The sequence below is a fragment of the Sebastes fasciatus genome, chromosome 10 (genome assembly GCF_043250625.1).
Source record: "Sebastes fasciatus isolate fSebFas1 chromosome 10, fSebFas1.pri, whole genome shotgun sequence".
NCBI classification, from domain to species: Eukaryota; Metazoa; Chordata; class Actinopteri; order Perciformes; family Sebastidae; genus Sebastes; species Sebastes fasciatus.
The window spans coordinates 10,121,807-10,139,059 of record NC_133804.1 but is presented as its reverse complement, the minus strand read 5'-3'; the positions used below and the strand labels follow the sequence as shown (position 1 = coordinate 10,139,059).

The window sequence follows — 17,253 nt, the reverse complement described above, 5'->3', positions numbered from 1 at the left end:
AGTGCAACAGTGTGGCTCACTGATGTGTTTAAAATAGTCTTATAACAATGGCGTTCTATGGCACAGAAAAATAAGCTCTAGTTTGGGTAAACAGGCTATTCTTGTCAATTCATTATTGTTTTTGGCGTTTCACAGGATTTGTTGACAATAAGAAAAATATAGAACATCATCCTTGAACCTTTCCATATCATCGTCAAAGCTCTACCTGTCTCTTTAACTCTGCTACCTCTCTTTCATTTGTTTCTCTTTCTCTCTCCCTCTGCCCTTCTTTGTAAAATTATTGTAGTTGTATCTGTCTCATTGTGTAGAAACAGCTGATATGATATCACATTCTATGATTTATTTACGCTCATCATTTATTCATTCGCCCCCTCTCATCCTCGCTCATTTGCTCGCTCGATAATATTCTCCCTTTGAAAAGTTAGACAGCAAGTTTTGGCAAGAGTAGTAAAAAGTGAAGTGTGAATTTATTACTGTGGGGTACAGAGTGTTAGATTTAACAAAGGATCAAACAAACACATAACACATGCCCGCACGCATGAACGCACAGGGCCTTCACTGCAAATTATCCCGGAAAAAAAGGCGTCGGTTCTGGATCGTCTTTATAATCCATTTGAAGTCTGGAGCTGCCATACCTCCTCCAGCTGCAATGGGGATGGAGGGGTGGTGGGTGGGTGGGTGGTTGGATCGGGGTGTAACTGACAGTGCGTCATCAGACTCACTGACTTTATTCTACCTGGCTGTCATTACATTAGCCACACGGCTCTCCCATCTCTGCATGGAGATAGCTCTGCTTTCCACCCTCGTTCCATAAACCCCTAATGCTCTCTTTCCTAATCTTCCGTTTTCACGATTGTTTTCACGGCCTGTTCAGAGTGAGTGAGGTGACGTTGGGGGGATTTTCTACAATTCCTGGGTTGCCGTGGTAGCCAGGCTCAGGTGGTGCTTGAGTAAATTGAAACAGCGTGAGGGATAAGCTGGAGTGTGTGTGTATACGCGCGTATGCTGGCGTGCGCGTGTGTGTGAGAGAGAAAAGGGAGGGAGACAGAGGCTGCTTGAGGATTTGCTGAATCCGCGCGCTGGCTGAGATAAGAGAGCGTAGCCCCACTCACGGTAGGTTACTGCGGTCTCCCAGCTAATATACTGCAGCACTCTGCCTGTGTGTGTTTGCATGTGTGTACTACCCCAGTACGTGGGTGTAATCTGTGTTTGTCCTGTTGCAGATTCGTGCCCCGTGTTGTGCAGCGGCAACGGCGTGTACGAGAAAGGGAGGTGCGTGTGCCTGGCCGGCTGGAAGGGGGCTGAGTGTAACGTGGAGGAAGGTCAGTGTATCGACCCCACCTGCTCCAACCACGGCTCCTGCATCCAGGGAATCTGCATATGTAGCCCGGCCTACAAGGGGGTTAACTGTGAACAAGGTAAGATGTTCTACACTCGCAGAAGCCAATGTCACAATGTCACGTCTGCAAAATAACGACGGCTCCACTTACACATATTTAAATGAGTGACTTTGCTATTTTTGATTAAGGTAAGCATTACACTTAAAGCTGCACCAATCAATATTTTTCATATTGACAATGGCTCAAATGACTGTGTGTAATTTGACAGGGGTCCCTCGTAGTGTCAAATCCACAGTGAGTTATCGCACGCCTCTGCAGTCCCTGTCAGCTCTATGGAAGTTAAAATCAATCAAGCCAATTTTAATTTATATAGCCAGAAATCACAAATTTGCCTGAAAGGGCTTCACAGTCTGTATAGCATATGACGCCCTCTATTCTTAGACCATCAGTCCAGACAAGGTCAAACACTCAAAATATAACCTGTTTCAGTTATTTGCATCATTGTTTTGCTGTTTACGGCAGGCAGACAAAGTTAGCGACTAGCTAGTGAACATAATGGAACATTGAGCTGCTAAAGAGGACTGAAACATGACTTATAATGAATGCTAATGTTGCTAAGATGTTAGCCATAACTTTTTATGGAGATAATATCAGTGTTCAGTGTTTTCTTCTTGTTTAATTGGCCCCAAGTGGCCAATTACTGCAGCTTTAATGCAGAATTTTAATTTTGAATTGAATTAATTGATGCGATTTGCATTAAATTCAGTTTAGATACATTTGATATAGATAAATTGCCCTTCATCCTCTTGTCAGTGTCATAATTTCACAGTGTCCATATCAAATTGAAATGCACAGGAATCATACATACTGCTGGAATCTGCAGTGCTTCTTCTTTCAAGGGATGTCCGTCGGGCATGAATGTCCATAAATCCACCTAGAAATCTTATAAAAAACACTCCTTATAACTTCAGGTCATGCCTCAAAATCATTTCACATCAAATTTAGACTTTATTTCTGCAGTATCAAAAAATGGTTACAGTGCAAACTGCTGGTAGATAATTCAGCATGACCTTTCATGGTGCAGATTTAGCAATATGTTAACAAATGTAGGCTGCAAAAGCAAGAGTTGAGGTAGCGCAGAGCTAATTCCCAGACTCCATGGCAACGTTATACTTCTTCTTTACATCACCCAAAGAATGATGAGAACCCTGACCTGGGCTCCAGATAACCTTTTCCACTGGCAGCACTGGTGATAGCAACTTTCTCAGTTGGTCACTCTAGTACATGATTAGCTCGCATCCTTTTTTTTGTTACAGCATGCTATTAATCAGTGGTGGGAAGTAACTAAGTACGTTTACTCAAGTACTGTACTTAAGTGCTACTTGCTACTTCACCACCTTTCAGAGGGAAATATTGCTCTTTTTATTTCACTACAGTTATTCACAATGAGTATATGAAATTCAGTGCATTGTTATACAGTAAATGAAACCACCCAACAGTATAAAGTTAATAAAATAAGCTCGACTGCAGCCAGCTACAACATTAAAATGCATCTTACATATTACTGCATTACAACTAATAATCTAATATTATAATATTTAACACTGTAATAACTAAAGAGCCCATTTGGCTGCATAGTGAGTACTTTTACTTTTGATTATATACTTACATACTTTTACTTAAGTAAGATTTTGAATGCTGGACTCTTGAGTGTTTTTTTTAAATCAAGGTATCCATACTTTTACTTAAGTGAAAGATCTTAGTTGCCTACTTCTTCATTTTTGGAACACAGTTACAACTAAATTGATCATTTTGTAAAGTTTTCCACCGATGCATACACACTGTGCATTGCTATGTACACGCTTATGGCATTTAATTACTTTAAACCTGCACACAAAAAAACATGCAGTGATACAAGCGCACAGAGAGAGCGGAAAAGTATCCTCCAAGTGCACAAATGCGGTCCCACGAGCACGGGACAACCTCAACCCTCCCTACGCTCTCGCAGCTGCTCAACGCTCGCTCATCAAGTTGACTCTTGAGACTTTGGAGGCGAGGGATGGAATAGAGGCATGAATGCAACTAACTCACTCAAAACATGATCACATATGCGACCAGTTCACAGCCTGGAGTCCTGCTGGTGGCAAAAACTTAAAACATGTTCGTCCCAAATGGAAACATATATGATTTACTTTTCTTTCTTATACAATATACAATGCTGTTTTCATGACAGTACTAAAGCATAGAATGTCGTATCAACAGAGTTCTTATAGGCTTATCAGTATAACATTGAAACTCTACTCTTTCCATTCATGTACAAATTGTTTGTGTGTTCAAAAGCTTTGGACATACAGGCAAAAGAACAAAAGCTGTCCTAGAACATGTCAAATGATAGCTTTTCTAAGCAACTTAACTTAATCTGAACACAACAAATCACTGTACGTTTATACTGTATATTTGTTATTCACTGAATATACTGGTATGTTATTGTAGCAGAGACATAAACCTATAAGAATAGAGCATGAAAAATGGCCTTGGGTTGAAATGACAAGAATATGAATGATTCAGGTAGCTGAGGCTTCTTCCAGTTGTCCAGGAAACCAGCCGTAGGCCTTTGTCACATCCTCCCCTCGCAGCTGTCCATTGTAAAACCGCCCAATAAATTAGCGAAAACAAACAAAGCCGTGATATCTAAAACAATTATGATGTTACACTTGATGATAACCTGATGGCACAGCTGTCCCAGAGACCGGCCTGCTGTTGCCTCCGGTCTCTCGGCCTGCAGAGACCAAATCAGGTGTTTGACCTTGAGCGGCGGAGCTGAGCGGAGTCGAGCTGAGCCGAACTGCGTTGAGCTTTGGCTCGGCGCTCGGAGCTGTAATTACACACACGCTAACGCAGCGTAGCGCCGACCACCATGACACACACACACACACACACACACACACAACCCATTTCACCCCTTATCAAAGCCTCAGTTCTAAGTGTCCTATGAAGTGTAATGTTGTGGAACAGATACAGGGATTGTAGCTAGGGTGGTTAACTCCTGGATGGGATGCAAAGAACACTGCTTTCATACTCGGTGAACTGATGATTATAATGAGGCCGGCACCCCACCACCCCACCCCTCCTTCACTCCCTCCGCTCACCTCTGACTCATTCTTGCTTTTCCTTTTGTCCTCTCTCTCTCTCTCTCTCTCTCTCTCTCTCTGCAGTGGACTGCGTAGACCCTCAGTGCGGCGGCCACGGCGTATGCGTGCGCGGCGAGTGTGTGTGCTCGGCGGGCTGGGCGGGAGTGAGCTGCGATGACCCGCTGCCAGCCTGTCAGGAGCAGTGTTCGGGACATGGCACCTATCTCCCCGAGTCAGACACCTGCGCCTGCCAGCCCAACTGGACGGGACCAGACTGTTACACCGGTAAGACCTGAGGATTATCGTGTTCACCCGCAGAAAAAAAGAAAAAAAAACACAGAAAAATTGCAACTGCACATCTCCGGATGTGCCAGTGTTTCTTGTAGCACACACATGGTCTTTGCCAGATACTATTTTCTGGGGATTTGAGAGACATGAGAGAGAAATATGGATTGTAGCCACTCTGTGAAATATGTCTACGTGTACACCAATGATTTGCAGGCAATTGGCATTAGCTGCCGCTCTCAGGTGCATGCATGCCTTATTATAGTGATATAGCCCATGATAATGATAGACCGTGGCTGAATATCTTGAGATATGAGCGGCCCCTCTCTACCTGCCGGGCTTTTAATCAAAAGGACCCGGCGATTCTGCGTCCCGGTCTTGTTGAAGCATAGCTAAGCTAATGTAATTCTAATAGAGAGCTGAAAAACTCTCCAACTTTAATCCACTTTTTTCCTCCCCTCTCCATGCTATGTATATTTAAATTGAAATAACTTTTTACTGCAGCTGGATAAGTAGTCTTTGTGTGCCTCCAGCACTTTGCTCTCTTTACTGATGGATGAGGCTTTGCTTCTGCGGCGAGAGAGAGAGAGAGAGAGAGAGAGAGAGAGAGAGAGAGGGAGTCGGATGGCGAGGAGCGTAGAGAAAAAGGAAATAAAAAAGGAGAAGGGGAGAATTTTAAGGGGATGTTGCATGAGAGAAGGAGGGATACGGGATGCTGAAAAGAGAAAGCTGAAGGAGACAAAGATGGAGAGATGATGGAAAAGAAAGGGTATTAACATACAGTACCTGCCAAATCTGATCAAAATGTCAGAAAAGAATAATAGAGCTGAATTGGAGTCCCTGTAGTTTAAATATGCCGTGCAAATACAAATCATTTGGCTGTTATGAGTCTATTCACTCTTCCTCTCCTTCAGGGAGCTCGGCTATTAGAGGTGGGAAGATTATGTATTGTGAGAAAGTAGACTTTTTAGTCTCTGAGGTTATCCTTTTTTCTCTCACCTATATCCGATGCCTCACCCCCAATTTTATGTTTTTAACTTTCTCCTCTCTCCATGTCCCCCGTGCCTCTTTTACCTTTTTCTTTTCTTCTAACACTCCATCTGCTCCCCTCCCTCTCATCCTCTCTTCCTCTCACGCTTTTTTTTTCTTACGCATATCCCCGCCCACCTGTTTCGGCAGAGCTGTGCCCGGTGCCATGTGGCAGCCATGGCGTTTGCTCCGAGGGCCAGTGCCAGTGCGAGGACGGCTGGATCGGAGCTGCGTGCGACCAGAGAGCGTGCCATCCTCGCTGCGAAGAGCATGGACAGTGCCACGACGGGACCTGCATCTGCCAGCCTGGCTGGGAGGGAGAGCACTGCAACATTGGTGAGCTGTGTGTGTGTGTGTGTGTGGGAGTGTTTAATTATTCCTTGTGATATTTTGATTAGTATGATGGGATAAAAAAAGGTGTTACTGTTGTTTGAATAATTTCCATTTACAATTCTCTCAACCCACTTTTTTTCCCCTTCACAGTTACTCATGATTTGGACGTCGTTGTGAAAGGTAATTTATCTTTATTTAAGATTTAAAATTTCCCATTGTGCTCCTCCAACGTGCTCACAAATGTGTGTTTGTGCGTGCACGTGGGATGCACCTTTTCAGATGGCTGCCCAGGGTTGTGCAGCGGGCACGGGCGCTGTACCCTGGAGCAGAGCGGCTGGCGCTGCGTCTGCCAGGCTGGATGGAGTGGGCCTGGATGCAGCGTTGTCATGGAAACTGACTGCAGTGATGGAACAGACAACGACGGAGGTGACATTCTAACATCATCTATCATTTTCTATCTCTTTTTTTTTTCCCCTCTATCTTACCTCTTTCATTTCTGTCTTTTGTGGCAGATTGTCCATTCCATTACTTCTCCCTCCTGTTTCTCCTGACGAAAAAAACCTGCCTCATTGTTCCCGCCCCTGCATCCCCCCGCGCTGTCCCAATCCTGCGGAGACTCCTGTAGAGTCCCCCTGGTCATTATTATATTGAATATGCATTGGTGTGTGTGTGCGCGCGCACAGTTGCGCGCAGTGTGTATGTTTCCTCTTATCACAGCTAAATGTCTAATATGCATACCACCTGCCAAGATAAAAGGCACTCAGAGAAATTTTCTCAAGTCTAAATACAGCAAACCATGCAGAATAGATTTCTGCTTTGGTTATGAGGTGTTTGGTGACAGGTGAGAGGTGTGTGTCGCTCAGCCTCGTTGCTGCGTTGTTCTCTCCTCAGGTGAACAGACAAGAAAGGAACATTTCAGCAGTAGAGAAAGCTCTGCTCATTGCAATCATTTCCTCACCATTTCAGTCCCCTCTAAGGCTGTTTCTCCTATACATAACAAGTTTTGAGAATATAGTGCACATTGCTTTGTGCCCATTCATTTTGAAACATCAAATACCCATTATGGACATGCCTGTTAAGCCGGTGTTGTAATCCATCATGGAAACAAGGTAGTGCCTCTTTTGTTTAGAGGAAAAGCTTCCTGTTTTTTTAATTTTTTTTCACGGTTCCACGTTTTGTGATGAGTGGCGTTTGAATCAGTGCGCACAGCAGCGGGAAACCTCAAACACGTACATTCCTTTTTGTAGTCCTTTTTTCGGCTGGTGCGGAGTGCTGATAGCTGCTATGTAACCCTTTTTTCCTGCACATTGTTTACCAAAGCTGCATGACTGACTGAGCCAACACTTCAGAGAGTCAGCGCAGACGGCTGCTCAAAACATGAATTACAGGTCCTTACCCTGGATTATAACCTCAGCCATACAATAAGAAATGTCTTGTGGACTACAATGTAAAGGCTGAATAAAAGAAACGAGTCATGGAAGGACTGTTGCCTGCCAGCTGTGTAGGCACTAATGGTTTTTGTATCGTATTAATGGATTATATCATTGTTCTGATTATGTTTTGTTCAATTTGATTTATTTTTATATAGCGTCAAATCATAACAGAAGTTATATCGAGACGCTTTTCATATAGAGCAGGTCTAGACCGTACTCTATAATACCATAATACAACATATTAATGGCTGTTTCATCTGTGGTGTTTAAGAAATAAAGGACTGTCACACTATGCACCTAATGCATTTACACATTTGATATGAGCGTATTAGACAAACTGATCCCTTTCTTACTTTTACATTCCACCGATTTTACACATAAAGGACTGGTCATGAAGATTAGCCTACAAGTCAGCCTGTGAAGAAGTTGTACAATGACTTCTGTGGCTCTGCAGCTTTGTCAAATGTGAAAAAAATAACCCTAGCGATGTCCTCAGGGGAAATCTCAGCTTGGACTTGGAGACTACAAATTTGAAAAATAAAACAAACTAAGAATGCAGAGTTTAATTAAAGGTGCATCCAGAATTTGTATTTAAAACATTATTAGTAACAGTTTATGCCAAATACGTAAATGTATTGTGCTGCAGAGATATCTACTGCCAACCAGAAAGGTCCGGCCCGTACTTTCCTGTCATAACACTTGTTCCTCAAGAGACAATAGTGAGTCTAGCAGTCTAGTAGCGTCAGTCTGCCCTCAGTCCAGAGAACCAAGAAGTAGAGCTGCCCAGAGGGCTTGTCAATAATACATCCATGGTCCATGTGCGTTTTGATAGTTAGTTTATTGGATTAAATCCAAAGTGGCAGAAACAAGAACACAACTTGCACCCTCGCCTCGTCCTCCCTGCTGTTGCCTTAAATTGAAGCGAGCAGTATCCGCTCATCAAACTCTCTGGAAGATAGTGAATAAGCATATTTCCCAAAATATCTGACTATTTCTTTAAGAGACTTGGGCATTGGCAGGCAGGGAGGGTCTAAAGTAACATTCACACCAAGAGCGAAGCAAATTTTCGCCTCGCTTTACTCGTGCAAGTTGGACTGCCCGTATTATCTGTGTTCATTTGCACTTGACGCTCCAGAGAGGAGAAGGGGCTTGTCTCCATAGATACCAACAACTTTTCCGCAGTGGAAGAAATAACCAATGTTGCTGCTTTGTACGTGTTGTGGAAGTCCCAGATATGTCGGAAAACCAAGCACAGTCGTGTCTGGGTTCACAACATCACCCGGCGGCGAGCTGTATTCACATATAGTGCCATTGCACTGACTGTATCTAGCAAGCCACACGTCGCTACTGCGGTATGAACTCAAAATAAACAGATGATCAGATGAGATTTAATTGATATAAACAGATTAAAAGGATGCCGAAATAACTACATAATATTGCAGATTTGTAAAAAGTCTGAATTCATGCTTTGTCAGGTCCGTCTGCGAGACGACAAGCAAACAACTTTTAAAATGCTTGTTTTCTGAAGGGCGTTTGGTCCGATCAGTGCCAGGCTATGCTGACATTGAAGCTGCTCCATCAACACTCAACATGGTAGTGTGGCTTATATACATACCTGTATATTTAGACACAGCGTTTCATCTGGTCTCTGTACAAATATGATGTACTATTGAAGCGATGGGTTACCACAGACAGGAGGAGAATCTCAATGCTGATAAGTTTCAGTGTCTTGCGAATTTCGCGCTTGAGTTCAACTCCTGCTAATACAATGCCATTCACATCGAATTAGCGTCTATTCGCCTCTTTGCATTGACTTTGTATGTAATCATGCCTTTGCTTGGCGCTTGGTGTGAACGTGCCGTTACAGGAAGGTGCTATTGGTTGTATTATGAGATTCTGTGTTCATGTAGCGTAACCCATATAAAGTCAGGATACCTCAGCCTCAGCTTTTAATTTGACCATTCTATGTTTTTTATTTTACAGTATATACATATATATATATAATATTATGTAACTGTGATACTAAATTGGACTACCCCCTTTAATACATATGTGTTGACTTGATTTAATATCCCATTTTCTATCTCTCCGTGTGAATAGGGAAGTAGAGCTTTGAGTGGTGAGTGGGTGGAGGAAGAGACAGGTTTCTCTCTGCATTACAGTAAATTGCACTATATGCAAAAAGCAATATACATACTGTATGGAATTGTACGGTATTGTAATGCCGTATGAATATTGATAAAGTGTCTGTACTGTAGGTATCAAACTGTTCAGTTTAGGGCTGATTATGCTGGAGAAAGACTCACTAACAAAGCCTTACGGAGACCACTTACACTCCTCTTATCTTTCCGTCCTCACACCTCTCTGCACAGCTTTTCAGATACCATAATTTTCTACCGCACGATTCAACCATCTCCCTTAATTGGCAGATATACCGAAGGCTCTCATAGCCTTCACGCGCAGCAATCTTTTTGTCTCTGAAGATAGACAGAGATGGAAAGATGCTATCACAAGTAATCAGAGAATAAAGAGAAACTTTGAAGAGCGAGTTTCAATTATTCCGCCCGGATGGGAGAGAGGAGCGCATGTATTGTTCTTCCTCTTGAAAAAACAGCATTTTTCAACACGCTAGGCAGTGAAATCATCCATATTTATGTGTATCACATATGTTCAGAATCTACATTTTTACTGTCCTCCTTTGTGCGCAATGGTAAACAACCATGCCTGCATAATAAGCTACATATCATTGTCCTTTTAATGACAATGATGTTAGAATTTCAATTATTAGTGTGCTTTCAAGTTGAAGTAGTGAATCTTATGGAAATCAACCATTGTACTATGCTACCTTTTGTAGGAGGAGGTTATAATAGAATATTGTTGGCCTTTCGCTCTCTGCTCTGTGGTCAGATGCATTTAAATGTCAGCACTGCTTCCTGCCTTTTCAGAAACAGGCTTGAAATAGGAAACACAAATGCCAGCCGGGCTCCTATTACCTGCCGCCTTGGTTTGTATCCGCGGCTCATTGTTTACGCCGGGCTTTTATGGATCACAGTCAAATAATGCTGGTGATCCAGGTCTGATTTATAACAATAGAAGCTATAATTGTACACTGATGGCCCCTAATGAATCCCATTTGATTGATACTCGTGATAATGATGATGCAGTTCATTGTTGTAGATTAGATTACTCCAGTAGAGTTTCTCACCGGCCAGCAGTGTAAAAATGACTTCTTGGCAGGTTTTATGGTGTCTCTTTCTTCATGTCTCTTTCCACTGCGGATATATACAGCACCTTGGCCTTTTGAGCAGAAATGTGTTCTCAGCACCTTTAGTCACTTAAATCTATTAAAGCCTTTATTAACTATGCACAATAAAGATGTTAATGTCTCGCCTATATTAACTGTGTAAATTCAAGTAACCTCCTAAACAACCAACTCCTCACATAACACTGGTTTTGTGTGTATTTTATTTTTTTTTTTTTACTTTCTCTTAACATTATTTCAGATGGCCTCATGGACTGCGTCGACCCCGACTGTTGCGAGCAGCTGAGCTGCGGCTCCGACCCCCTGTGTCACGGCTCGGCCGACCCCTTGGCCCTGTTGCAGCAGAGCCCGCTGCCCCCCACCGCATCGCCCTCGCCCACCAGCACACACACCCACAGCTTCTACCGCCGCATACGCTTCCTCCTTGGCAAAGCGGCCACACACACTCTCCCCGGAGACGTGCCCTTTGATACCAGGTATGTGCTCGTATACTCTCAGTTTCCCCGGATCTGCGCGTGCATGCCAAATACCTTTTTGTGTGTTTGTTTTGTGTGTCCGTGTCCTTGAGTCGTCCCCCTATAGAGTACGTAGAAAGAGGTGCAGATAATGAAGTAAATACATCTGTATTAATGCACTGAATCGTCCATTGGCCATTATTTGTTTAATGAGAGCGTGTGCGTTTGCATATAAATGAGGCTTTTCATGTGTTCGCATGTCTGCGCACACATCTAAGTGATCTGTGTTCCCCCTGGAGATCAGCAGTCACGCGGCAGCGCATCATCCCTGGGTATCAGTGTCAGGCTACAACTGCATTAGAGTATTTGTTTGTTACATATTCATGTGTCATTCAGTTACACCAGTCATGAGGGTGTCCCCATTAATTTTTCAGTGGCCTCTCACTGCCATCTAAGAGAGGAAATACATCTCACCGGCAACATGATGACCTAGAAAGTTTGAATTGGAAAACAAGAAGTGATGCCTCTCTGAAAAATGGCAAAGTGCATTTCTTTTTTTTCTCCCCACTGGTTCACTTGTCGAATAAACAAATAAATTAATTATGTGGCAGTTTTTTCAGAGGGGAAAATCGATGGCAGCTTTCAGGACAGGAGTAACAAACGGGGCAATGCAGCCACCCGGAGAAACCTCACCATCCTTCATTTATCCCTCTTCTGGAGTAACAGATAGGCTCCATCAATGAATGTGTTTGTGTGTGTGTGTGTGTGTGTGTGTGTTTGTGTGTGTGTACAGCACACGTCTGTCCTAATCTGTCTTCATTCGACCAGTTCAACGATTATTCCGGATTTAAGCAGTGTATTTCACACTTTACCTGCAAAATCAAGATGAATATTTCAAAATAAGTCTGGATGTGACTGATAGTTTAAGGTCTATTTCAAGAACAACACAAGCATTTCTGCTGCAGGTACCACTGTCACTGTAATATAAACATGATGTGGAAGTTGTGTTTTTTTTTTTATATGACAGGGTGTTGAAAGGTTTTACTGTGGGTGAAGCTATATTTATGGTCCTTGTATCCTGGCACTCTCTGGCAGATTTCTCCGTGCTAAAGAAGGGAATTGTACTGAGCAGAATAAATGCAGTTGCTTTTTCTTCACGCACGCAAGGTCGTTTGGCACAATATGCCTGTCTCTTGAAACAGTCATTATGTTCTCCATCATTGTAAACCAGTCATCTCTACCTTTCTTTGTGCGTCTTTCTCTCTCCCCGTCTTTGTTTTTTCCAGTCGGGTAGCTGTGATTCGAGGTAGCGTCGCGTTGCAGGATGGCTCTCCTCTTGTTGGAGTCAACATCACCTTCCCACAGCATCCAGAGTATGGTTACACTGTCAGCAGGCAGGATGGAAGGTAGAGATATCCACACACAAAAGACACTAAATATATATAAATATAAGGGGTGATTCACCTATGTATCGTGATTTTCTTTTTTTTTAATAATTTTGAAATCGATTTTTTAAAGCACCCTCACATGTTAAATCCAGCGTGGTAAACACTACACATACAGTAAAGTATGGAAACACTTTGGGTTTCACACATTGCAGGAAAAGCAGAGCTAGACATCATGGCTAAAGCTGCATGCTAACTCATGGACAGGAAACTTTATCGTACTGCGGTAACGTGCGGTCAAGCCAGCCGTGGTGATCAGCTGACTCTACAACTGCAGAGCACCCATATACTGACATTTATGTTAAATGCATCCAAACGTCCCTGATGGAGTTGACCATGGATGTATAAAGAGAACAGAGCTGACGGGAGAGCTAGAGGAGGACTTGGCGAAGTTAGCGGAAGTATACACATGTGACTACGTCCGGTTTTCAAAATAAGGTGTTAAGAAAAGGAACTGTATATAAAAAATCATATATGTATAAAACATGTAACATGTCACTTATAAATTAAAAAGAAAATACCACTAATTTGTGAGGGAAATGTCTTTATTCTTTGATTTTTGGGTTGCTGGAAAATATTTATATTTATTTTATATTAATACTTCCTGACAATGACTGATATATTTGACTTTAGGACATCTCTGACTGTATACATGCTGAAAATCAAACATTTTATTGTATCAATTCAGATATTTTCCAAAGTAAAAGTCCCTAGAAGTGTATGATTCAACTTTTTCCCATGGTCTAGTGTTAAAAATGAATCGTGATATCAAATACTTAAAAATCGCAGTACATATCGCACCCAAGTATGGTGAAAGTATAGAACGGGAGACAGGTGTTTCGTCCAAGCCCTACTAAATATATGCTTTTCTTAATTTCCCTTGTGCTCCAATCTTATTCTGTATTTATGTCATTTAACTCCAGTTTTGACCTGGTGACCTTGGGCGCCATGGCTATGACCCTGATGTTCCAGCGGCCACCCTTCCTGCCACAGACACGCACCATCTGGACGCCAAACAACAACTTCCTGGTTCTGGATCAGGTGACCATGGCCAGGGAGGAAGCTCAACCTCTTACGTGTGACATCAGGAGTGTTTTGAGTCCCTACCCGCTAGTCCTGCCCTACCCGCTCCCCAGATACACAGGAGCATGCGCAGAGAAGGGGCCAGCGGTACCTGAGCTACAGGTACGAAACTACAATCAGAAGATCTACATAAAATGTAACGATGAACTGCTTCTAGGGCTGTCAAAGATAACGCGTTAACGCAAATTAGTTTTAATGCTACTAATTTCTTTAACGCAACTTGCAAGTTTGAGGTTGCAGGGTACTCTGTTTTAAAGCTAGAGTGAAGATACTGGTATCATATGAAACTAGAAAAATTAAGGAATCGTCATACTAGCTGTTTTGAAGGAGGTTAAATAACGCTCCAAACTTACGCTAAATTCATATGTGAATGAAAATGGGTTCTATGGGTACCCACGAGTCTCCCCTTTACAGACATGCCCACTTTATGATAATCACATGCAGTTTGGGGCAAGTCATAGTCAAGTCAGTACACTGACACACTGACAGCTGTTGTTACCTGTTGGGCTGCAGTTTGCCATGTTATGACTTGAGCATATTATTGTACCTGTGAGGGTTTCTGGACAATATTTGTCATCGTTTTGTGTTGTTAATTGATTTCCAATAATAAATATATACATACATTTGCATAAGACATATAAAACATATTTGCCAACTCCCCTGTTGATAAGAGTATAGTAGTACAAATCTCCCTTTAAGGTACATTTTGACCAGATAAAGAATGTGCGATTAATTTGCGATTAACTATTTTAATCAATTGACAGCCCTAACTGCTTCATGTCTCCAGATGAAAGGCAGTAGTAATGAAGCTCCATTTGTTACAGCTCAGCAGCAAACCAACCTGGTCTTACAGGATGTTGCAAATTTAGCTCAATCCGTTATTTGCATCATGCAAATAAGGAATGAGCAAAATGCAAATTTGTACTTCATCCATATACTTCTCCTCCACAAAAGCAAATGAGGTGGCTGAAAGTCAGGTGTGGAGGTCAGACTGGTGATTATATATTTACCCTCCGACGTGACTCCAAAGCTTTTTTGCTTTTTTTACATTGACCAAAACCTCCCCCTGACCTCATTTCAGTTCCAACCAAAATTCTCAGTACACCGAGAGTTGTTTTCTTGTTACCTGGATACATGATAGACTGCAGAAAATGGCACATCCAAAATGTGCCATGGTCACACGTTCCTTTTGTGGCAGAGGAAGAGGATGTTCTTGCTTCTAAATATTATCATTCACATCCACAACACATCCTCTGCACAAGTTCAAACTTATTTAACAAAAATCCGATGAGCTTGGGAATGAACAGATCGTCAATATGAAGGAACATTTTATCCTCGTGACAAATAACACCTCAGGACAAACAGGCATCAAGCAAATACATAGAAATAACAGTACTCAGTGTCCACGGCGAGCTTAGTAACACCCACTGTGTTCACCTGCGTGAGGAAATGGAATCAAAGCCTTTAGACTTTTGATGAAAATGTGTCAGAGATAGCCGTCTTAGCGATAATTTGATTTAAGGTAATCACTGACTCAAACAGGATCTGATTTTAGCCAAAACAAATATTATTATAGTTGATGAATTAACGTGTTGTTTGTTGCAGCAGCTAGTTTACTGTTTATCACAGAGATGGGCTTGGCTTTTTATTTGCTATTATGACAGATATAGGATATATATATATTTTTCTTTAAAAGATAATCCTCATGGTACAGACAAATATCATCATAAATTGTGAAAGTTTATCAGGGCTTAGAACATTATGATGGAAGTATATGATGGCCATCCCCATGCTCTATTATGTCTAAGTTGTTGCAGCAATTTTTGGGTTGATACCATTTGTTACACAGATTTGATGCAAATTTAACCATTTTTTACCATTTTTTATCAAAATGATCAATAATACCTCCAAAATACCACATTAAGACACCAAGACCTTGAGGAACACCATAGAAAAAGCCATGCTGTGATTTGGTTTCAAAAACTTTTGACATTTTGGAGATTTCTGCAAGAATTGCATATTTCGGTGATTGGATGGTGAGCACTTCTGTTCTGGAAACTGCTCAGAAACCCCCTTATTGTCAATCTACCTTGGAAATAATGCTCTGAATGCTCTAGGTCTCTAGTTTGTGGTTGTAAAGTTTCATGAGGCTGTGATTATCCTAGACGTCACCACAGGTCATTTTATACAGTGAGGTCAAGTTTTTAAAAAATGGTCTCAATACAATGAAATGTCTACTATGGGGGCTAACATCATCACACATGAATACAACTGGGCCCATTGAATCAACAGGAGTCTCAGCTTTACAGTGATACCCAATTTATGTCATCCCAAGACTGTTTATGGACCCCAGTATGCAGAAATATTCAAATACACCATTTTAGAATCGGTGAAAATAACACTAACATAACAATGACAAAATAACAATAACATTTATGTTGCATTCAAAAAGCTGCATGATTTTTGCCCAGAACTGCATGTGATTATCATGTCTGTAAAGGGGAGACTCGTGGGTACCCATAGAACCCATTTTCATTCACATATCTTGAGGTCAGAGGTCAAGGGACCCCTTTGAAAATGGCCATGCCAGTTTTTCCTCGCCAACATTTAGCCTAATCTTGGAGCGATAGTTGGCCTCCTTCCCAACAAGCTAGTATGACATGGTTGGTAGTACCAAGGTTAACTAGTTTCAGATGATATCTGTACCTTCACTCTAACTCTAAAACTGAACCTGCTACAACCTCTGAAAGACCGTAGTCGGTCGGGATCGCGGGCGGGTCTCAGGGGGTTAAAAGTGATTCTATAAGAAAGATGTTCGTCATGAAAATATTCTTCATTTTCTGATCATCATTGTAACATGGCTAACACATATTTGGTGTACTCACTTCACTGTACTGTGCGAGCTATTTCTTCCTGTACCTGCCAAACGCTGTTGGCTCATTATAAAAAATACAAAGTAATGATATAACACCTTTCTTTCTTCTATTATTTCTCCACTTGTGTTTCTCACTCCGCTCCCCCTATCTTGTTCTCCCCAGGCGGTGCAGGAAGAAGTTTCAATCCCAGGAGCCTTTTTGAAGCTGAACTATTTGAGCACCCGTGCCGCAGGCTACCTCTCTCTGCTGAGAATCCTCCTCACACCTCCCTCCCTGCTGTCCCCCACCTCCCCACTGGGCGGTCTGTCCAAGGTGCATGTCCGCGCATCGGTCCAGGGACGGATGTACCAGCGCTGGTATCCCGCTGGGCCTGGCCTGGTCCACCGGCTGGTCTGGAACAAGACAGATGTGTATGGCCAGGAGGTCTGGGGCCTCACTTATGCAACTGGTAGGTAGCATATAAAATACAATTCATTTCATTTTAGTTCTTAAAGGGTAACTTTGGTATTTTTCAACGTGGACCCTGTTTTCCCATGTTTTTGTGTCTAACGAATGAATAGAGGCAACACAGTATTGAGGGA

General features: G+C 42.3%; 1 protein-coding gene across 2 annotated transcripts in view; it reads left to right on the top strand.

Annotated features, from left to right (window-relative positions):
* Positions 1 to 17,253, top strand: part of tenm1 (teneurin transmembrane protein 1) — a 213,779-nt gene that overhangs the window by 120,722 nt on the left and 75,804 nt on the right. For both annotated transcript variants that reach the window (XM_074648019.1, XM_074648020.1), the window contains 9 exons: positions 1,224 to 1,418; positions 4,556 to 4,756; positions 5,936 to 6,121; positions 6,269 to 6,298; positions 6,398 to 6,544; positions 11,055 to 11,289; positions 12,555 to 12,674; positions 13,637 to 13,898; positions 16,835 to 17,120. In XM_074648019.1, the coding sequence (XP_074504120.1) occupies positions 1,224 to 1,418; positions 4,556 to 4,756; positions 5,936 to 6,121; positions 6,269 to 6,298; positions 6,398 to 6,544; positions 11,055 to 11,289; positions 12,555 to 12,674; positions 13,637 to 13,898; positions 16,835 to 17,120 (1,662 nt within the window). The remainder of the gene's footprint in view (positions 1 to 1,223; positions 1,419 to 4,555; positions 4,757 to 5,935; positions 6,122 to 6,268; positions 6,299 to 6,397; positions 6,545 to 11,054; positions 11,290 to 12,554; positions 12,675 to 13,636; positions 13,899 to 16,834; positions 17,121 to 17,253) is intronic.